The sequence below is a fragment of the Hypomesus nipponensis genome, chromosome 26 (genome assembly GCF_054491055.1).
Source record: "Hypomesus nipponensis isolate SF chromosome 26, ASM5449105v1, whole genome shotgun sequence".
Classification (NCBI taxonomy): domain Eukaryota; kingdom Metazoa; phylum Chordata; class Actinopteri; order Osmeriformes; family Osmeridae; genus Hypomesus; species Hypomesus nipponensis.
The window spans coordinates 8,896,925-8,921,042 of NC_140386.1; the positions used below are offsets into that span (position 1 = coordinate 8,896,925).

The following is a 24,118-nucleotide window of genomic DNA, read 5'->3' on the forward strand; positions in this document are numbered from 1 at the left end:
GCTAAAAGCATGAGAACGCACAGGTTATGTCACCTAGACCACATGAACAGTAATGACAGCAAAAGGTCGACTATGAGGCACTTCAAAAGCATCTCAATTACTTAAAAATACTACAAAATAATGCATCAATCTTACTTCTATTAGTTCTGATTGATCACCTGCAGTCACGCTACAGGTCCTAACAGATTTGGTCGGATAATCATCCGTCTAGTATGCGATATTTTAGTCTTTGAACTGTCTGAAATGTTTTGTTGACAGGAACATTAACAAAGAGAAGACAGACTTCCCTCTGTAACAAAGCATCGAAGACAAAGCGTGAGGACTTCATCAGGTTAAGTCAAAACCGAATGATCTCCCAGCAGGGGCAGAATATGTCCCCATAGAGTGTACATGGTGTACCATCGCTCTGTAATGTCTGGAAATATACGGCCCTTGCCATGTAAACTGAGACCCCATCAGTCAGCTTGTGTCGCCAGCATTCCATATCGCACTTTTCCTTCCAATCGATCCGTAAATAGGCCTTGATCAGATACTGGATGAGGTGACCTGCCAAGACGCCGTGCCGGGCTCCGTAACAGAAGAAGCCTGCTCTTTCGAGGTATATTCTTAGACTCCTGGTAGTGATTTTTTAAATGGCACAGCAGTAGGTCACATTGGTGTGCTAAAGATCAGAAACAGGTGGAAGCCAAACCTAATCCCCGGTGGACATTTCGGGACGAGCCCAGATTAACCTGAGGTGGTCTTTCTGAGCACCTCCCAGATGGGATCTGCTTCATGCTGCTAGAACAAGCATCCACCCCCACCTCTTCCCCCCCACCACCAACCACCACCACCCTTGATTAGATTTGCCCTTTTTCCTCAGCATAGTACGAAACACACCCAGGACACACTAAAACAACAAGGTTTGGAGTTGTCGAGGTAGTACTCCTCTTTCACCACCACTGTCATGACAACTGTTCACAAATTAAGACGCGTGCGGTTTGATTCCAGCATTGTTAGTACTTACCTTTCATAAAACTGGGATTGCCTTACACGCAACAGGTTCGCTATAGCTCACTCAGGGATGCATTTTGGGAGCTTAGAATGATTAAATGGTACTTTTGTTATTATGGTGCTCTCGGGAAATGAACTGGGACCGACACTTGCGACAATAGGCAAGATGGCGGTTGTAGTTGATTGGAGTGGGACGAAAACAATATCCACTGGTGGTCTTGTCCAAGCAAGGCCCAGGTCTCATCTCATCATGTTAATAGTGTCTAAAGCCCCCAGGCGCAGACACAGAGTGGAGATTAACAGGTTAACCTAATACTTTGGGCCTAAAGGTTAAACTGAACATATTATTATGGGCTTGTTAAGGGTTTAAAACCACACCAGTACAATTGTCCCTTTTACCCCAGGGAACACCAGACGCACAGCAGCAAAGGCAATCGGCACACCTGCCCTTTCATACATCCAACCACGTCTTTATCGTGTATGGGGAGTCAGATGGCTGAGCGGTTAGGGAATCGGGCTATTAATCAGATGGTTGCCGGTTTGATTTCCGGCCGTGCTAAAATGACTGTGTCCATGGGCAAGGCTTACTTTCATCCTACTTGCCTCTGGGGAATGTCCCTGTACTTACTGTAAGTCGCCCTGGATAAGAGCGTCTGCTAAATGTAAATGTAAAAAATATTTCAACAAAACACTTACTCCACTTGTGGCGATCTCTGAGTTTGATTACTTTATGTCTGTTGTTTCAACAGTGAGTAAGTGGATGACTTGCGTTACTCGCTGTGTGTTCTATGCGGTAGGCTTCTACGCACACATGTGACCTAGAATAAACTTCTCACCATAGCAGGCGAGAGCAGGTGAGATGAACAATGCTCTCCAATCCATTTAGACTTACAGTATGAATCAGCTTCTGCCCGCAAACCATCAAGGCCAACAAGTTTATTGCTGAGGATTTAAAAAATATTGCAGTTCAGTTCAACAATTAAAACAGTGACTCAGCCTTGTGGCTGTCTTGTGTCAATAGACAATGAAGAAGAACAAATTATACTCTTGACTGGAGAAATGATTGACGCAGGCAATATAGCGTTCTCATAATAAAGTTGAATTACCCTGGGACCCAGTTAGGTTAACCACAGGAAAAATTTGGAGAATCGTTGTGTACAATGAGCTCACAGGGTATGGACCTTCAATGTATTAAAACAGTTTGTCAGAATCTTCCACTGAAGTCTGATATTATACCTGGGGGCTGAATGGAGAGCCATGCTTGCTGCCTCTGGAGACCCCCTGTCAAAAAGACCCTGGAGAAACGCTACATCCCAAAGTGACGAGGACCAGAATTCAAGAGAGCTCAGGCAGAGAGCTGTGACATAAGAAGGATGCGATTCATACTGAAAATCGAAGCCTGCGCCATAACCAATGATCAATTCATGAAGAAAAGAAAAACAACATTGTCTGCTGAAGTGCCTTCCCTCCAAACTGACCAAAGAGGGAAGAAAACATGAAGAAAAAATCAAACAAACCAAGCGGGGAGAAAGCAGAGAGGTGGACAAGAGCCCGCTTACAAGCAAAGACAGACCCCCCCCCGCCCCCAAGCAGAGTTCGGGCCACATTTCATCTTTTGTGTCCGAGATTGATGAGCTTTGAGATGGATGATGTTCTACACTGTTGTGTGGTATTGTCTCATCCTAGCAACTGCATAGGAGGTGAACACTTATCATCTCAGCCTTATGTATGGAGTAGTGGGCGGGGGTTGTCAGTATGGTAAAGGAGGGTCCTGGAGAGGGGGGGGGGGGGGGGCTGCTTGATAAAGCATGATGGAGGTGGGCTAATGGGTGCAGAGGCAGATGGAGAGGACGGTCTCCCATGACAACCCACCGCCATCCCATCATAGCCAAAGAAAGAAAGACGTCCAGAGAGGGGGCTAAGGAGAACACAGAGAAGGGAAGAAGAAAGGTATTGATAGGCGAAGAATAGTCATAAATACAGATACAGTTGTATTCGATATAGGGTATGAGATGAATCAAATACGCGTTCAAATGTTATCTGGACGGAGAAATATGGTGTGCAAGGTGGGCCAAAATGCACATTTTTACTCAAATGTTTTTCACCCAGTTTCGCCAGCAGTGGTCCTAGGCATGTTGCCATAGCTCACACATGCTGTGCATCATTTACAGTGTCTCGGAGGAAGGGCTGTTTTTGGAAGCTGTATCCTTTGAAAATGTTCCTTTGAAAAATAATTTCCCCGGTGAGACAGCGAGAGCTTGTGTCCCTCCTTTGGGCAACAGAAGAGCGGAACAAGCAGGTGGCCCAGGTTTGTTGGGCTGAGTAAAGGATTAGGGTTAGGACATTGTTTGGTGGGAATGCTGAGAACACAAAGGGATTAGTGCAAAGGGTTGCTTCATTGACTGTGTGTGTGTGTGTGTGTGTGTGTGTGTGTGTGTGTGTGTGTGTGTGTGCGTGTGTGTGTGGGCGTGTGTGTGTGTGTGTGGGTGTGTGTGTGTTGTTTGAAGGAGGGGGTGGAATTTAGGTGATGATGGATGGTCAAGTAGGTAAAATAAAACGTTGCTTTTTCAATTAAGCTACGTAGCCCGCACTTCACTTCAGTGTATGGAGCTATTCTTTTGGCCAGTTGCATTAACACTCTCTAAATATGTATCCCAGCCCAGCTCAATAGGCTACGTAAAAATATTTAATTCAGTTTTAAGTTTTGCATCTTTTCCTACAGTCTTTAGCAACTGCATTATCGATTTATGAAATTGCAACAATCTTATTCTAATTTTTGTTCCTACTACTCCCTTCTGTGCATGTGCACACGATTAAAACCATAAAAATAAGAACTCAAATCATCATAATGCCTTAAACCATGTGCCACCATTAGGGACACACAAAAGCAAGAACTGACAAATGACCACTTTAATGTCCCTCTTTGACTTGAATGAATTTACTTTAACTGAGGCCTAATGGAGGCATAACAAATGAAAAGCCCTGATTAGTGTAGAATGACTTAAGAAAAAAAGGCCATTCATCTTGGTTACCATCCTCCTGTGCTCCTTTATGGGTCGTTGATACAAGGCTGGGAGCCGGGGGTGCTTGTCCCATTAACGGGCCAACGAAAAGTACGCTGAGTGGTCAGTGGCCAACGTTGACTGAGCGTCTGCCCGCTCCACAGTTCAAGACTGTGAATGCCTCTGCGCGGGCTGACTCCTGAATAACCTTCTGATGTACCGCGGGCTCACCCTTAAATGACCCCACACTCTGAAGAAATATCTGGGGGGGGGGGATTCCGGGGGGTCTTGAGACCAGAACTGGGGAGTTTCAATAGGTAAACACAGGAGGATGGGGACCCCTCGTGCTCTTTGGGAGTAAAAAAACAAAACAACAAAAAAACAGATATTAACAAAATACACAAACACATAATCCACAGTAGGGTATATATGACACTAAATTCGATACGTTAAAGTGTAGGCTAATATTTGGACAAATCAATCGGATTTAAAGTATGCACTGAATCGTCTAACAACGAAGCCCAAATCATAGACACGGCTACATTAGTTGTATTTATAAACGTCTCATTATCATAGGAAATCTGGTTTGAACGATTAATTCCCGGGAGTTAGTCAGCTAAATAATTTTGGGATCAAACGAAAGATAATGAAACCTTATTTAATGCCAAGAATAAGCGTTGTCTACAGCGTGGTAAACTACAGTCGTGGACAAGATACGGTCAAAAAACGACAGTAGACTACAATCTTATGTGGAAAGGGAAACACTAACCTAAATAATGTTTTTATTAAAGCCGTAGCGACACAGAATTCAAGCACACCCTGCTTTCATTTCTCAGTTTCAATCAGAAAAAAAGTCGCATTGTCTAATTGTGCAACCCTCTGTTGCAACATTGTATCGCCGTGAGTTTCTTTCGTCATGCCAGCGCTTGATATCGATGACTGTTGTCATTGGGAGAAGCCCTATTTTCGCCACCCCCTTACTGGGCCCCAGTGTAGACCTGCCTTGTAGAGTTCAGTCGGGCTTGGGAGTGGAATTTGCTGGGATGCTGCTGCCTGTTACGGCGCAGCAACAACTGTAGGAAAACGACGCAGCAACTCATTCATAATGGACAGTAATGATCCTTATTTACATCTGAGTAAGTATGTCTCTTCTCTGTTAATGAAGCAGTGTTATAAAGAATACCACCCAAAGTAATTCCGTATAGGCGAATATGGCTTGTTTCCTTTGGAGAAGCATGCATTAGTCTCATGGCGTCTTTTTTCCCGAAGTGCCAGTGAGCGAGCTGTAGACGTAGAGTCCACGGACTTCAACCGGGGTTTCCGATCCACGAAAGCAGTTGTGTTATCTGTTTAATTTGCACTCGTTTTGCAGTTGTGCCTTTTGACGTGACGGCTGCGGCCACTGCAAAAGTCAGGTGATCGTGGTTCTGCCGTTCAGACAAGGTCAGAGGTTGGCACTTTAATTGCGCTTATGTAATTTATGGCGCTTGTCGCGCGTCTCTTGCTAAACAGTTCCACACAGAAACACAATTTATTGGTCTGGAATGGTTCGCCCAACCAGGACGATGTGTACCGTTCGAAATACTGGATTTGGGTCAAAGTCTGGCACAAACTTCAGTGTGAAGAACATTGAAAGCGTCGAGATTGCGCCTTGTCCGAAGCGCTTGTTTATTGGTAAATGGCTGTTTGACAGTTTACCGCTTTATGGCCCTATTCTGACAGCCTATCCTTTCTCTCAAGTGACTTTGTACTTGAACAAGATTTAGCGGTTTGATTTGTGGACATTGTCATTGTGTTATAGCCTTGCCCACAGAGACTAACATTGAAGTCTAATATTGAAATGTTAACGTTACTATATAAGCATTCGTTTAATAACGTAGGCATAAAAAGGTCGGCCCGCTCACAGTTTCATAGGCGTGCATTGTGACTTGTGCGATCCTTTTTTATTTTAGATACAAGAAATTCAGTTTTTTTATGCAAGCTTTTTTTAGCCCCGCTGAGTGACTCACAGACTATATGCATCATTTATCATGTGATGTTTTCCCTGAATGAACCCTTCAATGCCAGACCAATCCAGCGCATCAGTCTTAAATTACACTTCTAATTACAAGACCTTGTTGTAAATTGCTTAGTCTCAGGAAAACCTTACGTGGCCAAAACTTTCATTGAAGTGTAAATGAGAAGCCTACATTTCAAATAATATTGCTATAGCGATGGTGAGGATGACACCAACCTAACAGATGTTTCAACGTTGTGTTGGTGAGCAGAGCCATCTATACGAACCATCTACCTCCCCCAGGGGGGGGGAAGACGCACCTGACCAGGTGTGCATACACGGTGGGAGGAACGTGCAGAACCACAGCCTCCTTTCCTCCGCACTGGAAGCTTCTCTTAGTGTCTGTTCTAAAGTATTGATACGTGGAACACCGTGAGAGGACTGCGCGTCTGTTTCTTCCTCTCTACAGCAGGGGTACAGCCCTTCTCTCGGACAGTTGTTTGGCCTACTAAGCCATCTAGTTGTATAGAGGAGTCAGCATATTTTTTTCTCACACACTTGTGGGTTTTTGTGTCGGTTTAGGGGTTCATTGACTTGCTGGTTTTAGAAAGGCATTAAGCAGAACTGTAGAAAGTCATCGGAGATGACGGACAGAAAGAGGAAATCACAGAAATAATAAAAGACAGAGAGAGAGAGAGAGAGAGAGAGAAGGTCACTTCAGGACAGTTTGACAGCAGCTCCATGAACACACGTGAGTTTCCAATTGAAAGTTATTTCTGTGTTGTCTGCATAAACCAAGTTGCTCCTTCCTGCGACCTGCGATCTTCTGGTCTCAATCCACAGAATCGTGAGCAAACATCACCGGTGACACAGCCCACTACCTGTGTGCTAAACACCAGGCCGGGGAGGGGAAGGGCATTTTCTATAGAGGGAGAGGCTGCTGGGTATTTGCATGCTGGTTTGGTTTCCGAGCCAGCATAGTCATTAAGTCCATCCAACATGGTTTTGGTCACATGAGATTACGGTCGCATTTTGTTCTCTGGTATGCATTACATACTATAGGGGGATGTCATGTGCCCCTGTGTGCATGTGTGTGTGTGTGCACATGCCACTGTTGTTTGAGTGTGTATGTGTGATGTCTGTGTGGTTGAACGTTTGACAGGGGTAGGCGTTCTCACAGCTAATTGTCTATAATTAGTCATTAGTGGGGGAAAAAGGTCACAGTGTTAATTTGATTCAAACTTAAGTCAAGCAGAGTCGCAAGCCCCCCCCCCCCCCCCAGGGCTGGAGAAGTGACTGTGTCACTCTCTGCCCCCCTCCACCACAATGTCATGTTGCCACGGTGACATGCCACGCGTGACATCTTGCATCAGTTGCACACGTCTTACAAACACACAAACCCAGATGTCCTGGGAGCGCATGTTTCCAACAGGCCGGTATTTAAAACCCGAAGTCCGTCAAGCAGCATTTTGTAGAAAAGTACATTTTAAATGGCACCAACTGTCAAATTGTCACTACAGCGAACCTGTAGATTCTTGTAGAAATGCTGATAGTGTGTGGCCAGTTAGGTCGTATTAAGGTCAGCATTTGAGATACCATAGTATTGAAAATGGACAACATATGACTCAATAGATTTGGCTTCATCTTTTTCGTGTTCTAGTTCTCTCTCTCTCTCTGTGTCTCTGTCTGTCTCTATGTCTCTCTCTCTCTCTCTCTCTCTCTCTCTCTCTCACTCTATCTCTCTCTCTTTGTGTGTCTATATGTCTCTCTGTCTTATGGCTTCATCCTGTTAGTGTTCTGTACTCCACAGGAGCCCAGAGGCTGGCATAGGTAGAACCCAGGACATCAGGTCAACCTGACCTGTCTATTTCGAGTGCTCAAAGTGCCATTTTCAGCATGCTGGTTTGATCACACACACACACTAACAAGCACACACTCACACTGACACACACTAGACATGGACAAATACACACACACACACATCAATGCAATCAAATCCACAAGCAAGTATAAAAAATTGGCCACACACATTCACACAAACACACATACGCAGGTCATGTCTGAGAGATTCTCATTATTCCCACCCAACGATGACTTGAGGGGTAGGGGGAGGCCTGTATTTCTCTGTGATTTTTCCTTGTATATCTAAAGCCTGCAAGTCCTTTTCCTTGAAATTGCACAGTGGGCAAAAGATGTCACATGTGTTAGACTTCCTGTCAATATGACGGGCTGAGCCTGCCAAAACACGCAGAGACAAGCAGCAGGCACAAGGCGAGAACAGACACTGGTTGAAAACACAAAAACACCATTGGCTCCACGAAGGAACATCCTTTTTGTTTTTAGGAGTAAACCATGGCAAAGCATTTAAGTGGATTCACATTAGAAGCTATCTTGACAGTGAAAAAACACATGTCACATTGTTATTTATATAGTTGTAAAGGTCTTCTGAAAACACAGGGCTTGTCTCTCTCGAAGGTCTCTCTTTAACCACTTGTATCTCTTTCACTTTTTAATTTGCTCCTTGCCCTTTGCAATACATACTTTTGTGCATTCTAATAATGGACCTCAAGGCTAATATGATGTTTTATGTGGGCCACTACATGCTATTATAACTTGGCATAAATTTGAGAAGGTCTGCATTTTATTTAGGGTTTTCCCTCAAGGCGTCTGTGATGTGATAGAATGGTTCACTTTCTCCTGCCCGCTCTCTGTTGGGACTAAAACGTCCCGCCTCGGCAGATTAACTTAACTGTCAATAAGCTCCTCTTGTTACAGAGAGACACGAGTGTATCCCTTTCAAATAAACCTTTGCACGCTCTTGCACGCGCTCGCAAACATACAGACGGTCTTTACATAAAGGTTATTCTTGCACTGCTACGCATGTGAGGGCATTCTCAGAACTGAGACGCCTCTGAAACCGTCCTGGCACTTTCAGAGTGTTACTTCTGTTGTTGAACCGGTCTCCATTTAAACTGTGTGCTTTTGGTTTTCAATGTACCTGCTTGCTAAAATGAACTATCTCACACAATCTCGAACTTACACACATATGCACCATGCACACACATACACACACTGACACACACAGACACACACACACACACACAAACAACACTGTGGACCGTCTTGAATTCAAGGCACAGAGTAACACACATGTGCAATGTGTCACCATATCGCTAACAGGGGAGTACAGTAAGCATGTGATCCCAATTATAGCTGAACATCATTGGAAACATAAACCAGTCTGTCTCCACAGGGGGTGGGGAGAGATAGAATCTCATTCTCACCTTCCAAAGAAACCTGTACTTGTACTTAAATGCATCACACGTCCTGAACCATGCATCCGTACAGTACAGTGTCGCCGCAAAGACATGGCTTTCAGATTCAAGCCCTTTGCATGTCGGAGCGGTGGGCCCCTCTCGGAGTGCAGTTTGCTCCTTGGTGTTCCCATGCCCTTAAGCCCCCAGCCTTTTAACATGGAGAAATAAGAAACGACCGCAAGTGTAACCCCCCCGCCACCACCACCTCCACAAACACCCTCCGCACTGCCACAACAGGTGTCTGTGGCGCAGATAGTTTTACCCACACCCAGAGCACTGGCTGGCTGGGGGGGGGGGGTGGTGGGGGAGTAGAGGGGAGGGGGTGGGGGAGAGGGGTGTGTGGAGGGGAGGGGAGGGGGAGGGAGAGGGGTGTGTGGAGGGGGAGGGAGTGAGGGAGGGAGGGAGAGGGGTGTGTGGAGGGGGAGGGAGGGAGAGGGGTGTGTGGAGGGGAGGGGGAGGGAGAGGGGTGTGTGGAGGGGATTGGGTGGGGGAGAGAGGGGTGTGTGGAGGGGAGGGGGAGGGAGGGAGAGGGGTGTGTGGAGGGGAGGGGGAGGGAGGGAGGGAGGGAGAGGGGTGTGTGGAGGGGAGGAGGAGGGAGGGAGAGGGGTGTGTGGAGGGGAGGGGGTGGGGGAGAGAGGGGTGTGTGGAGGGGGAGGGGGAGGGGGAGGAGAGGGAGAGGGATGTGTGGAGGGGAGGGGAGGAGAGGGAGAGGGGTGTGTGGAGGGGAGGGGGAGGAGAGGGAGAGGGGTGTGTGGAGGGGAGGGGGTGGGGGAGGGGTGTGTGGAGGGGAGCGGGAGGAGAGGGAGAGGGGTGTGTGGAGGGGAGGGGGAGGGAGGGAGAGGGGTGTGTGGAGGGGAGGGGGAGGGAGGGAGAGGGGTGTGTGGAGGGGAGGAGGAGGGAGGGAGAGGGGTGTGTGGAGGGGAGGGGGTGGGGGAGAGAGGGGTGTGTGGAGGGGGAGGGGGAGGAGAGGGAGAGGGGTGTGTGGAGGGGAGGGGGAGGAGAGGGAGAGGGGTGTGTGGAGGGGAGGGGGAGGAGAGGGAGAGGGGTGTGTGGAGGGGGAGGGGGAGGAGAGGGAGAGGGGTGTGTTGAGGGGGAGGGGGAGGAGAGGGAGAGGGGTGTGTGGAGGGGAGGGGGAAGAGAGGGAGAGGGGTGTGTGGAGGGGAGGGGGAGGAGAGGGAGAGGGAGAGGGAGAGGGGTGGGCCGGACAGAAGCTGATCTGCAGCAGCTAGCGGTACAGGGGGGACTGATCACAAGATAATCTGGGTAATCCCATAAACGACGCTGCCGCCGGCTCCGCCTCCTCCCTCCCTCCCTCCGCACATCCGCCTCCCTCCTCCTCCCCACTCTGCTCCACTCATCTCTCCCTCCCTCTCTCTGTCTCTCACTCGCTGGACCGTCACCTCAGAGCTGCACTCTCGTCAGTCAGTCCGTCTGCTAGCGAGGCTCTCCCGAGACAGGTGGTCTGGCTGTCGACCCCTTCATAGCCATGTGGCATCCCATGGCATCACCCACAGCAGCGGGAAGCCCAGGCAGAGAGCCGGGCTACGGCCACTGTGAGTAGCTGGGGACAGAGGATTGTGCCGGTCTTCTCCGATCAATCTCTCAGACTTGCCCCGGACCAGGCATCGGCCTGATTCTGATTCTGGTTTATGTCTGGATTCTTAGCTGGAGGCTTTGGCATGTAGAGGGTTGGTTTTTTTAATCTGTTTTTACTTCTTTTTAATCACTTACCTCTGGAACAGTCCTTAACTGGAGTACTTTTGGTTCCAGCAGATGTACAGTAGTCGTGAAAATAAGTACTGGTGAAAGCTCCCGTCATTTTGGGCTCTGAGGTTGTCAGTGTCGCTCTGCTATCACCGCCCGGTCTCTGGAAGAACTCCCTCGCTCTTTCCTTCCCTCAGCGCCTATCTATGTATCAACACCTTTCAATTCCCATTTTCTTCTGTATGTGCGTGTGTGTCTTGTGACTTGTGTTACTATTTGTGTTAGTACTCATCTGAGTATACCACCAGTTCTTCCTACCATTCTTTACGCTGGCCTTGAGCGAGGCACGTGATTGGTTCCTGTCCAGCGACCCAAAGACTGTTGAAAACATCCATAAAAACTGTACATTAGAACACATTTAATGGGATTTTAATGGCCAGGATAAAGCATCGGATATCTGTCTGGCATCCTGATCTCCTGGTTTAGTCATACGCTGCCTGGTGTTAATCCTGAAACGACTCTGCGCTTGTTGACACAGAAGGTCTGGAGCCTGGTGGTTCATCAGTCGTTGTAACGTTGCCATGATTAAATCTTTTAATGCTCTCAGGTGACTTGGTAAAGAGATACCAAAAAATAATATGTATATATAGATGCAACTGTGGCCTTTAAGCATGCTGCCTTTGGTCAAAACCGAAAGGCCGTACCATGTTTCCGAACGGGTCACCTGTTCCGAACATGGAATGAGAGAGAAAAGGAAGGAAAGAGAAGGCTTCTCGCTCTTTGTCTCAGACGAGATGAAACTCTTATGGAGGCAATGTTGTCCAGGGGGGTCCGTACGCAGTGATGGGGTCAGGGCGTCCTGGCTGGGGGTCAGTCGGACCCCAGGGATTGACTGGAGATTGCGATGTGGAGACCGCCACGAAAGGACGGGAGATGTTGGCCACTTTCCAGCCTATCTTCTCAGTATTGTCCTGCATACCTGGAATTTTGTTTTCCCAGAATGCCGGGTGTGAAGGGGGAGGATGGTCCCTCAACACAACTAAACGGGGACTTTGGGCATTTGACCTCCACATCGATGTTGTTTTGTCCACGGTGAAGCGTTTGGTCATGTCTGCCTGGTGGTTGTTGATTGACTATAGCTTTTTCATTTTTTACCATCTGTTAGCTTCAACATCCTTTATGTCTTTTCTGGCTGTGTCAGTAGCAGCATGCTCATGCATCTACTTCCTGTTTTAAAACTTTCACAGCAACATCTCGTCTTTGTTCGGAGAGTGTGTGTGTGTGTGTGTGTGTGTGTATATATTCGTCGAGCATGTGGAAATAGTCGGTGAAAGGTTCATCCTCAATTTGGAAAGGAATTGTTGACCTCGTCCGTAGGATAAATACCACTTCCTCTCTTTGCAAGAAAGTTGCTACGTAAAGGAAATCTTCTTGTCCCGTGACTGTTGACATACAGTACACACACACACACACTCACAGAGCAGAGAGAGACATGAGAGTTGACTAAAGGGTAACAAAGAAGTTTACTGCTGGACAGTCTATCAAGCCTATTTGTGTATTGCGCAGGCAAGATCTCTTGGCAAATTGTGATACAATTTATTAATTTTTTATCACAGAAAAGCCTATTACACAAGAACAGACTGCTCTTGTTGCATCAGCTGTTAGTCGACTTCTAAGATTGGTTTGTACCAATTATTTGTACCAACAAGTTCAGACCCAACAGTAGTAGCAAGTAACGTAGACATGTTGCGTGACCGTGGAGAAAAGTCTCCCAAACCCTCTGGAGAAAACTTGTCGCCTTGTGGAGAGATGGGGTACCAACAGGCCTCTCCCTCGTCATGATCTAATGTTCCAGCCTGGGGTGGAGATTAGACTGCTGTGATCATGTGAGGATGGGGAGGGAAGCTGCCCCGGGGTGAGACAATACCCTGCCCCCCTCACACACACCCACACACACACCGCCTGCTCTATCCCTCTTTCCACCCCCCCCCCCCCCCGTCCTTTGGCCTCCCACCTCCTTGACAGCTGGTGTCCAGGCTGGAGATACTTACTCTGGGATAAGAGGATTTGCTGCCACAATTGATCAGACATCAACCTCTTTTAAGAGAGGAATGAATGTTTTTTCAGTGTGAGTTTTAGTGTTTGTGTTTTTTGTGCGTCTACGTTTGTATGTGGTTGTGTGTGTGTGTGTGTGTGGGTGTGGGGGGGGGGGGGAGGAGAGAGAGAGAGAGAGAGAGAGAGAGAGAGAGAGAGAGAGAGAGAGAGAGAGAGAGAGAGAGAGAGAGAGAGAGAGAGAGAGAGAGAGAGAGAGAGAGAGAGAGAGAGAGAGAGAGAGAGAGAGAGAGAGAGAGAGAGAGAGAGAGAGAGAGAGAGAGAGAGAGAGAGAGAGAGAGAGAGAGAGAGAGAGAGAGAGAGAGAGAGAGAGAGAGAGAGAGAGGGCTGGAAGCCAGGAGTAGTTAGTGAGTTAGTTTGGCAGTGAAGACATTTCTTAATTACATGTCCTCTGTATAATGAGTCCACGATCTATTCTCCCGGATTGCTTTAGGATGCTTTATGGTTGTGTATCTCTGTCACAGTGTGCAAACACACTCACTCACACACATACAAACCGCACACACACACACACCGTCTCACACACACCCCAGCCACACAGCCGATCGATGCCCGCATTAGGGATTTGCTTGTCTCTGTCGGGGGTAATCTAATAGATATTGAAGCCTAGGTCGTTCTGTTGCTGATCTTACCTTCCACACACACACACACACACACACACACACAGAAGCCCCCACCTCTAGTCTGCTCTCCAGACAGTAGATATTATTAGTTAGTGGGCCACAGGCTTATTGAATTACCTCACACTGGGGGTTCCAACCCTCCGCTGGCCTGTAATTAACAATGAGGGATTTTACAGGTTTGTGGCGGTAGTTGTTATTATTTGCTGGCTGGCCACTGAAATCATTTTACTGTATACAGACAGGCAGACAGACAGACAGACAGGCAGGCAGGCAGGCAGGCAGGTGTTTTCATGTAGTTGTTTTCGAACCCATCTCGGTCTTGTTTAGGTCCGACTTCAGTTTTGTTTAAATGGTAGTTCATGAATTAATGAAAGACGAGGTGAAGGCTGTGCTTGCTACTTTCTTTGTCTTACATCATTTTCTGTGTCTCCTGTCGGTGTTGGGTGTTGCATTGTGGGTACTCAGAAGTTTTCCTGTGTTTTGATACGTCGCTAGCGCTGCTCTATCTATCTATCGCTAACCTTTCGGGGATTAATCTTTGCAGCCCTGGGAAACTGATATGATCTCTTTTGAACTTGGGAATTTGGCAAGAGGTGACCTTTGAGTCGCGACTGCTCGGGTCAAAGGTGCTCTGCGGTGCTGCAGTCAGTTTGTTTTCTCACTAACGAACGTCGAACACACCAGTACAGAGAGGACTAGTCTGGACTAAAGTCCTGCTTATGTTGCAGCATGGTACTGTGTATTCAAACCAGCGCATGAAAACAGTTTGCAAAGACCCAGACACACAAGCCTCCAAAGCTCTTGTGGAGCGGTGATTTGTGTAAATGTGGAACAGCCGGTGGAGGTGGGTCGTTCAAGGATAGACCCGTGATCCAGGGCTACTCTGTCCTCTTCATACTTCCTCTGGTGAGCTCCCTGGCATCCTGCCACACTCGTATTCCCATGTCCGAGCACGCGAGCCCCGCCTGGGTTGGAATCCCACCAGCTGACCGTGTGTGTCCGCGCCGTGTTTCGACAGCGACCATCGGGACTCTCAGTTCTGGGCTTGGCTCTGATGTTTGTTGGCCTTGGAGAGAGAGCGTTGGTCAATTGCAGGCCGCGGGGGAACGTGTGAAGCGGGTGTTAAGTTTTGAGTCCAACTCCGCAACTCCGATATAGATGGTTGAGGCACATTGAAGTGTGGACGTCTGGCCTGTTGAGCTGCAGTGAGGCCTTGTCATGGTCTGGGCTGCCTGGGAAGGCTCGTAGGGAGACGAGAGGGGTGGAGGCTGTAGTTCTTGTGCTGAACAGGAAGTTGCACAACATCTGTCCTCTGGCATACAAAAGCAGAGGGGAACAGCCAAACAGCTGTGTGTGTGTGTCTGAAATCAGTTCCATTCAGACGGTCCCTGGATGATGGCCCATTCCAGTCACTTTCCTAACCCTCTTTCAAAGTCATTGAAGCACAACGTTCTATACTTCCTCAAGCTCTTTTCTGTTTTTTCTTTCCTTCTTTTACCGATTATACATAATTCCAGGTCCCACTTTTGTCCGAACCCTAGGATTTTGTGTGTTGATGGTCTTTTTCGACAATGGATACAACCCCAAACGCTTCTCCCTCTACATAGGGCTTCATGGGGTGAAACCAAAATACTGCTTGTGGGACTTGAAGATGAAGAGAAAGTGATGAAGAGAGTGTTTGTGTGTGTGTGTGTGTGGGGGGGGGGGGTTGCGTGTCAGTCCCTTGGGTCTCTGTGAGGTTTGGTCTTGCAGGTGTTCTACCCCCTACCATTAGGAACAGGAATGTGACATTTAGGCCTGTGTTAAGGTGTGTGTGTGTGTGTGTGTGTGTGTGTATAAGCTTAAGTACGTTCACTGGTGTGGTTTGTGCTTGTTTCCACGACGTGTGTGTGTGTGTCTGTGTGTGTGTGTGTGTGTGTGTGTCTGTGTGTTTGTGTGTGTGTCTGTGTGTGTGTCTGTGTGTGTGTGTGTCTGTGTGTGTGTCTGTGTGTGTGTGTGTCTGTGTGTGTGTGTGTCTGTGTGTGTCTGTGTGTGTGTGTGTGTGTTTTTAGGAGTGTGTTCATTCCTAGTGATGATTAATATCCTCTAAGCCACGTGTACGTGTTCCTCTTACCACACCCCCTTACTTCATTGATTGACAGCTCGTCTAAGTAGGTCATCTATGTAAATGCCAGCTTGTCAGTTTGCATCGATGGACCCGCAGCCAAGTCAGCACAGTGTGACCGAAATAATGTTTGCTGGATCCAACATTGCCATTTATGCGAGGCAGCAAGGGTGTATGTGGAATTGCCAATATTTTGGGGTCTTGATATTTACTGAATATAGCCTTCTCTAGAAGAAGATTATGTGGTATTTTGCAGGTAGATTTAAATTATCCTTTCAAATTAGATTCGATTTTCAACTTTATTTGAAAGGGTTTGGGGTAGGGTTGGACACTTGGTAGGTTATTAGCTATTTCTACATCTTGCCCTCTTTCAAAAAGTGACAAAGTTTTCTGAAGTCAAAGACTATCCATCAACTGCCTTGTGAGTGCTTGTTTGCGTATCGTTTGTTGCCACGCCAACCAGCCCTGGATGCAAACCACCCCTTCCCTCTGCTCCTCCCCCCACAGACTCCTCAGGGCCAATGAACACAGCCCACTCCCACCACCAGCCAATGGGCATGGGCGGACATCCCTCTGTCATCAGCACCTCCAGGCCTCTCCCGTCCCCCATGAGCACCCTGGGCTCCCCCATGAACGGCCTGGCGTCGCCGTACTCCGTCATCACGTCCTCGCTGGGCTCGCCGTCCGTCTCGCTCCCCTCCACGCCCGGGATGAACTTCGGCGCGCTCAACAGCCCTCCGGGGAGAGACTGCATGGTAAGAAACCGAGGAAATCGTTTTATCGATGCTGAAGAATTCCCGGGGGAAAATACTTCATGAGCACATACTTTTGTGATGCTTCAACTTTATTTGCCCCATATTGCACAGACTTGTATTTTAGATTCACGACCGTCAATCCACATTTAGCCTGTGGTTCTCTCAGCCTTCAGTCCCTGTTCCACGTTAGTCATGTGCTTTCGCCCCTGCTTGAAAACCAAAAGAGAGGAGGCTTAAGGCTGACCATGTCCAATTAGCGTCGCACACCACTCAAGCACACGCGACCTAGCACCGCTGACGCCCTCCTACCCTCCACATGACCTTTAAACTTCTCCTAAAGGGCGGTGAGTGAGAGAGTGCTACGCCGCTACATTAGGCAGGGCGACCTAGAGCACTCCCCAAAACGAGTGGCCCTAACCGAGGATCAGAGATTTCATCGAGCAGTAACCGGGCGAAACCTGCTTTTTCCCCTTCCTCTCTGAATGTTTTTACAGGTCACTCACAACAATAGCAAAGTCTCTTGAGACCTCTCAGGGCTCTTTGCGGTAGAAACAAATAGTAAACAATAACTCCCACAATGCTGCTCTTTTCACTGTCCTCCCACAATAGACTACAAGATCCAAGTGCTTTGTTTTTCTTTTTTTCCCCCCTCTCTTTCTCTTTGAGCATCCTATTCAGCAAACAACAAAAGCACAGAAGGTTGTGCTTTGACAGTCCGCCAAACACGATGCTCTCAGTCCTGGACCAGACCCAGGGCTGTGGGCGTGAGGAGGAGATGATATCCATTACGCCGTTGATAGTATAGATCGAATGCGCAGCTCAGCGCCGTCCCCAGGGGCGGGGCTCTGTCACGTCCACACAGCGCCGGTCAAACTTCATTACATGGGCCATCTCACATCTTCGCAGGAAGCTCCTAATGAATATTTTGCTTCCGTGGTTAGTCAGTTTCCCAAGTGTGAGTCAAAATGATCAGGCCATCGCGTGAGCGATGAAAGATGACTATGACAGTGTAAGCGGCTTTCATATGTTTTATAGAAGTAATGCACCATCATCGGTTTAGCAAATGCAATATTTATAACGCAACCCAGTCTTAAGGAACGGTGAGCATTTTGGAGTCGTTAGCGCTATGCCAGCAAGCACAGCCTCCCTGTAAACTAATGCGGTTGGTCTGTTAATTGTATGTGAAAGGCATGTGGGGGAGCTGAAGGGAAATGGTCACCCATCATTGACTCACTGGCGACAGCCTGGACAGGCAGTCGAATGCTCATTTAACTGTGACCGCCTGCCTCCAGGGCATCCAGTGGTACACATACAGCCATAGTTGGAGAGAGAGAGTGGAAGCGGGGGAGAGAGAAAGACTGAGAGAGATGAAGTGAGAGACAATATTCTGGGATAGTCTAGACAGGGAGTTGGAGAGGAGGGAGGGAGAGGGAGGGAGAGAGAGAGAGAGAGAGAGAGAGAGAGAGAGAGAGAGAGAGAGAGAGAGAGAGAGAGAGAGAGAGAGAGAGAGAGAGAGAGAGAGAGAGAGAGAGAGAGAGAGAGAGAGAGAGAGAGAGAGAGAGAGAGAGAGAGAGAGAGACACAGAGAGAGAGAGAGACACAGAGAGACACAGAGAGAGAGAGAGAGAGAGAGAGACAGAGAGAGAGAGAGAGATAGCATCCCCTTTTCCTCAGTTGTGAGGTGAAAGAGGGATCTGAGTTCAGACAGCCATTAAGGGATATACAGTTCAGAGTACTGGTCATTAATAAACTAAAGGAAAAGCCCATAGTCCCTGGAAAGGATGTCCTATATACCGGGCAACACATCAAATATACAGAATACTGGATGTAGGTCACTGGTGTTTGTCCCATGGAGAGACACACACATATCTATACAGTACACAAATAGAAAACAAACAATGATGTGTGTTTTAATGGATCTGTTAGGGCCAAATCCAGTGTATGATTGCAGGAGTTCAAAGTGCAAATGGTTGATAAGGACACTATACAGGATCCCGTTTAAAAATGTTTATTCAGGAATCAGCAACTGTTTGAAAAAGGATTACATCAGTGTTTATTCAGTTGTGTATCTTGTCTTTAGAATGGTCATTAGGTCGAGTATAAAGCGGATTGTTTTTCGACATTACGCGAAACCGTAAGTCTATGCACTTACTAGAAAGTTCCAGATGCGCGACAGCGCCCTCTGCTGGATTGAAAAGTGTAACTGCAGGAAACGTGACGGCCGTTAGCTCCCTCTTCCACGCCCACTCCTGTCGGCAAACATTAACAATCTGCATGACTGGGAAAAACAGTCACTCCCTTTACCCAAGCATGGGATCCCACACACCCACAAATCGCTGTGGGAGTTTGGAGCGAATGGGGGAAAGAAGCTTGACTCACTCACTCTTCCCCCCCTTCCTCCACCCCTCCACCTCCTTTCCCTCCCCTCTCCTCTCCCTCCCCCCTCCTCTCCCTTCTCCCTTCTCCCTCCCCCTCCTCCCCCTCCTCTCCCTCCCCCCCTCCTCTCCCTTCTCCCTCCCCCTCCTCTCCTTCCCCCTCCTCTCCCTTCTCCCTCCCCCCTCCTCCCCCTCCTCCCCTCTCCTCTCCCTCCCCCCTCGTCTCCCTTCTCCCTCCCCCCTCCTCCCCCTCCTCCCCTCTCCTCTCCCTCCCCCCTCCTCTCCCTCCTCCCTCCTCCCCAACCTCTCCCTCCTCTCCCTCCCTCTCTTGTCCCCCCCCTCCTCCCCCCTCCTCTCTTTCCCCCCTCCTCCCTCTCCTCGCCCCCCCATTCCCTCCTCTCTACTCTCCCCCCCCCCTCCTCTCCTCCCCCCTCCCTCCCACCCCCTCTCCTCTCCCCCTCCCCCCTCCTCCCCCCCCCCCACCCTCTCCCCCCTCCTCCTCTCCCCCCCCCTCCTCCTCTCCCCCCCCTTCCCCCCTGTGTGTTGGTCTCCAGATGAACTCCATGAACAGTGTGAGCAGTTCGGAGGACATCAAGCCCCCCCCGGGGCTGCAGTCCCTGGGGAACATCAACTACCAGTGCACCAGCCCAGGAGGCATGTCCAAACACATCTGTGCCATCTGTGGAGACCGCTCTTCAGGTGAGCACGTCCCAGCCACCACGCCCCAGCCACCACGCCCCAGCCACCACCACGCCCAACCACCACCACACCCAGCACAACACAGCCTGGAACCCTGCTGGAGAGAGAGAGTCAGAGAGGGAGAGACAGAGAGGGAGAGACAGGGAAAGAGAGGGAGAGGGAGAGAGAGAGACAGGGAGAAAAAGGTGAGGGAGAGAGAGCGACATAAAGACAGAATGAGTGAGGGAGGGAGGGAGGGAGGGAGGGAGGGAGGGAGGGAGGGAGGGAGGGAGGGAGGGAGGGAGGGAGGGAGGGAGGGAGGGAGGGAGGGAGGGAGGGAGGGAGAAAGAGAGAGAGAGAGAGAGAGGTAAAGAAAGAGAAAGTGAGATTGAACATGTATTCAACCACAGTGAACCACAGCCAAATAACAATCCGTGAACCACAATTGATACCAGATGGTAAACACAACCTATCGACTCTTTACCACAGGGAAGCACTATGGCGTGTACAGCTGCGAAGGCTGCAAAGGCTTCTTCAAAAGAACCATCCGGAAGGACCTCACGTACACGTGTCGAGACAGCAAGGAGTGCCTGATTGACAAGCGACAGAGGAACCGCTGCCAGTACTGTCGTTATCAGAAGTGCCTGGCCATGGGCATGAAGAGAGAAGGTGTGTGTAAGTGTGTGCATGTGCCTTGGGAGGGGGGGAAGGGTGCGCAGTGTCTACGCTCTGCATGTCTACACTCTGCGTGTCTACGCTCTGCGTGTCAGCGGGCTTTGTGGATTCGCCACTCATCCTGTTTGCGTACGTTGTCGACAGTTGCGAGCCTCTTCACTTTTTCGTCTCAACAACTTTCTTGACGGTACATCGTGGGTAACCCACAGGAAGTGTAACCTTTGACCTTTGCCCCCCCCCCTTTGGCAGCGGTGCAGGAGGAGAGGCAGCGGGGGAAGGAGCGCGGGGAGAACGAGGTGGAGTCCACCAGCAGCTTCAACGAGGACATGCCAGTGGACAAGATCCTGGATGCAGAGCTGGCTGTGGAGCCTAAGACAGAGGCGTACGCGGAAGGGGGCCCCGGTAACTCTGTACGAACTCCTCAGACAGAACACCACCCAACACTCGCTATGGTCCAGACAGAACACCACCCAACAGTGATTTCTTTGACTGTGACCTTTCAGTTACGGCTATACGCTTAATCTATCTCTGAGGAATCATCACTTTTAACCACCCTGTAGCTGATTGGTTAAACGATTGGTTGAAATAACGGTTGATTGGTTGATTAGTTCAGTGGTTGATTAGATTCACTGGACACTTACACAAACATACAGTGAACACGTCATACCGTAGTAGTACATTGAAACGTGGTTGAGCCGTGGTTACCCGTGTGTTCCTGGAGATGGGTGTGTTAACCCCCCCATGTCCTCTCCACCCTCCAGACCAACGACCCGGTCACCAACATCTGCCAGGCTGCAGATAAGCAGCTGTTCACCCTGGTGGAGTGGGCCAAGAGGATCCCCCACTTCTCAGAGCTGCCGCTGGACGACCAGGTCATTCTACTACGAGCAGGTACGACTCCTTACGCACATACACACACACAAACGCACACGCCAACATATTTCTTTCTACAACCCTGGGTAGTCAAACACACACACACGCACTGCAACACATGCCTTTCAGCAAGGTACTCACTCTCACTCTCACATACAAACACACACATCAACACACACGGCACAACGCATTTACCTTTATACACCCCTGGGTACTCACTCTCACACACACACACACACACACACACACACTAGCAGGAAACGCACAGGCCCACAAACGAACGAACACAGTCTATTTCCGTCACCTTGGTGTGTGCATCATAGAATGTGAATTGGCACTTCGTTCCTATACTGAATGTAACTCAAGACAAACATGGTTCCTTGCCAGGGCCCAGTCAGCCTCATTCACAGCCAACCCAAGACTGACCTCTGCTGGTTAGATATTTCACACAGAGGTTTAAATCAAGGAGAGAGAAAAGTTGCACGGCGGCTCTAATGAAGCGCCAAACCCTCGTAGCCCGAAGAGGCCGGGAAGAAGGAAAAAACACCACACAGACAAAACTCTCTCTCTCAGAAAAGAATAATCCGCTTTTTTTTTCCTCGTTCTGTTCCGTTTCCAGGCTGGAACGAGCTGCTCATTGCCTCCTTCTCCCACCGCTCGGTCACGGTAAAAGACGGCATCTTACTGGCCACGGGGCTCCACGTCCACAGAAGCAGCGCCCACAGCGCCGGCGTCGGCTCCATCTTCGACAGGTGAGCGTCCTAAACGCCGCCGCCGCCGCGCCCAACACCGCATGCCGTCCTCGTTTTGCTGCTCCTGGTCAATTATTATTTATTTTTTTTCTGTTGTCGTCGTTTTGCTCATGAGGCATTCCGTCTGTCTCTGACAGGGTTCTGACGGAGCTGGTATCCAAGATGAAGGATATGCAGATGGACAAGACTGAGCTGGGATGTCTGCGGGCCATCGTCCTGTTTAACCCTGGTGAGAAGGGACACACACGCACACACACCACGCCTCGTGGCTCTGCTGTGACATGCGGGGGAAATTACGCTCTCGGCTCAGTTCCTGTGACGGATCTTAACCGCCGTGAACTCATGACCCTTCATGTTTAATCAACGTGGCATGTGGCCCGTCATCAGTTATGATTGTTGATCTGAGGAGGAGGTTTCGGGGGAACAAAACATTCTCACAGTTGCCTCAGACAAAAGATTTGTAATTTCCGATAAAGCATCTATGACTGTACTTATGGTCTCGTCGGAGCCTTTAAACGTTGCTGGTTCATCTGAGATGTTGCCTGTGTGACCGAGAGGTGATTTGGTGTTTCTGACGGGGACTCTGTTGTGGCTGCAGATGCCAAGGGCTTGTCCAACCCCACAGAGGTAGAGGGACTGAGGGAGAAGGTCTATGCCTCCCTAGAATCATACACCAAACAGAAGTACCCCGACCAGCCCGGCAGGTACGCAAGACATGCCAAGAACACCTAGCCCCAACACTCCACACCAGAAGCCCTATCCTCAACACTCCACACCAGAAGCCCTATCCTCAACACTCCACACCAGAAGCCATATTCTCAACACTCCACAACAGAAGCCATATTCTCAACACTCCACACCAGAAGCCCTATCCTCAACACTCCACACCAGAAGCCCTATCCTCAACACTCCACACCAGAAGCCCTATCCTCAACACTCCACACCAGAAGCCATATTCTCAACACTCCACAACAGAATGTTCAATGATTAGGGAGGATATTAATCAAACATGTCATATTTGTTGTGTTCCTCCAGGTTTGCCAAACTGCTGCTCCGCCTCCCTGCGCTACGCTCCATAGGGCTCAAATGTCTGGAGCACCTGTTCTTCTTCAAGCTGATTGGAGACACGCCCATAGATACCTTCCTCATGGAGATGCTTGAAGCGCCACACCAGATCACATGACACAAGTCCCCCTGTCCCTGTATATACCCCCACAATGTAATTGATATAAAGATGAAACTTGATTCAAGTTGTAAACGAACACATATTTTGTACCAAGCACAAATTATTATTAATGTCAAAATTTGTATTTTTGGGGGGTCGGTTTGGTTCTAAGGGAGGGGGGGGGGGGTAGGTTTAAAAGAAGTACACTGTTCAAATGAATTCTAATAGAATTAACAGATTTTTTTTGTAAATAGATAATTTCAGGTGTCCATAAAAGCAAGCCAATGCAATATGAAAAACATATTTTATTCAAAGATTAATTGTATAAAACAGAAACCATCCCTACATTTCTAAAATGCATTTTAGAATTTTGCCAGAATAAAATTATTTAAAATGCACGTGTTGATATATCGTTTGTGGTTTTCTATTGCACACAGCACATGAATAGCATGCAGTTTTACTCCAGTTACCAGCAGATGGCAGAGCACTCCTGGTGGAAGGATTCAAGAGAGCTGGCTTGAGACTCACAATATTTGAGTCATAGGTTTAGTCTAGATCATTAAAATAAGACTATAGCATGCCTCTTGCATTGTCAGCCTATTATGCAAAGACTAAAAAGACACAATTTATGGAAACTTAGGTGATAAGCATAGGCATACTAAGTTTCTTGCTGTGCATGAATTTTTTTTTTTGTGAGGGACAATTTGGAGGCTTAATGTTTTTAAAGGCATCTCACTTTTAGCTTTTAATCTTTCAGTAAAGGTGAGTAAAAGTTGTATTTGTCTAGTTGACAACTCTTTCAACCGTATTTTATAGGACACGAGGGGTGGGGTGCAAGAGAGATGGCGAGGGGAACGGATGGAATACGTTCCTTTTTAATGCGCAGGTATCCGTAGACACAGATCTATCTCTCTCTCTCTCTCTCACTGACTAATGGGTTAATTGATAGATAAATAGGCCTATTCAATAACTACTACACACGGAGAAGGAACTGG

The 24,118-nt window shown here is 48.6% G+C and overlaps 1 protein-coding gene across 4 annotated transcripts; it reads left to right on the plus strand.

Moving 5' to 3' along the window:
• Nucleotides 1–4,986: 4,986 nt before the first annotated feature.
• rxrgb (retinoid X receptor, gamma b) lies at nucleotides 4,987–23,521 on the plus strand. Of its 4 annotated transcripts, none has more exons than XM_084692372.1 (10): nucleotides 4,987–5,131; nucleotides 16,359–16,606; nucleotides 19,535–19,679; nucleotides 20,148–20,333; nucleotides 20,583–20,743; nucleotides 21,095–21,224; nucleotides 21,826–21,958; nucleotides 22,096–22,187; nucleotides 22,557–22,662; nucleotides 22,994–23,521. In XM_084692372.1, the coding sequence occupies exons 1-10, from the start codon at nucleotides 5,101–5,103 to the stop codon at nucleotides 23,139–23,141; spliced, it is 1,380 nt and encodes a 459-aa protein (XP_084548498.1). In that variant the 5' UTR covers nucleotides 4,987–5,100; the 3' UTR covers nucleotides 23,142–23,521. The 4 variants fall into 4 exon arrangements, with proteins under 4 accessions (XP_084548498.1, XP_084548499.1, XP_084548496.1 ...); XM_084692373.1 differs by having other exon boundaries at nucleotides 20,148–20,327; XM_084692370.1 differs by lacking the exon at nucleotides 4,987–5,131 and adding an exon at nucleotides 10,683–10,861.
• Nucleotides 23,522–24,118: the final 597 nt, after the last annotated feature.

Bases quoted from the DNA above. Each gene is read 5' to 3' on its own strand.
- rxrgb (XM_084692370.1), top strand. From the start codon at position 10,795: ATGTGGCATCCCATGGCATCACCCACAGCAGCGGGAAGCCCAGGCAGA. The intron at 16,607-19,534 runs GTAAGAAACCGA...GTTGGTCTCCAG, and splicing joins CTCCGGGGAGAGACTGCATG to ATGAACTCCATGAACAGTGT. The intron at 19,680-20,147 runs GTGAGCACGTCC...TCTTTACCACAG, and splicing joins CTGTGGAGACCGCTCTTCAG to GGAAGCACTATGGCGTGTAC.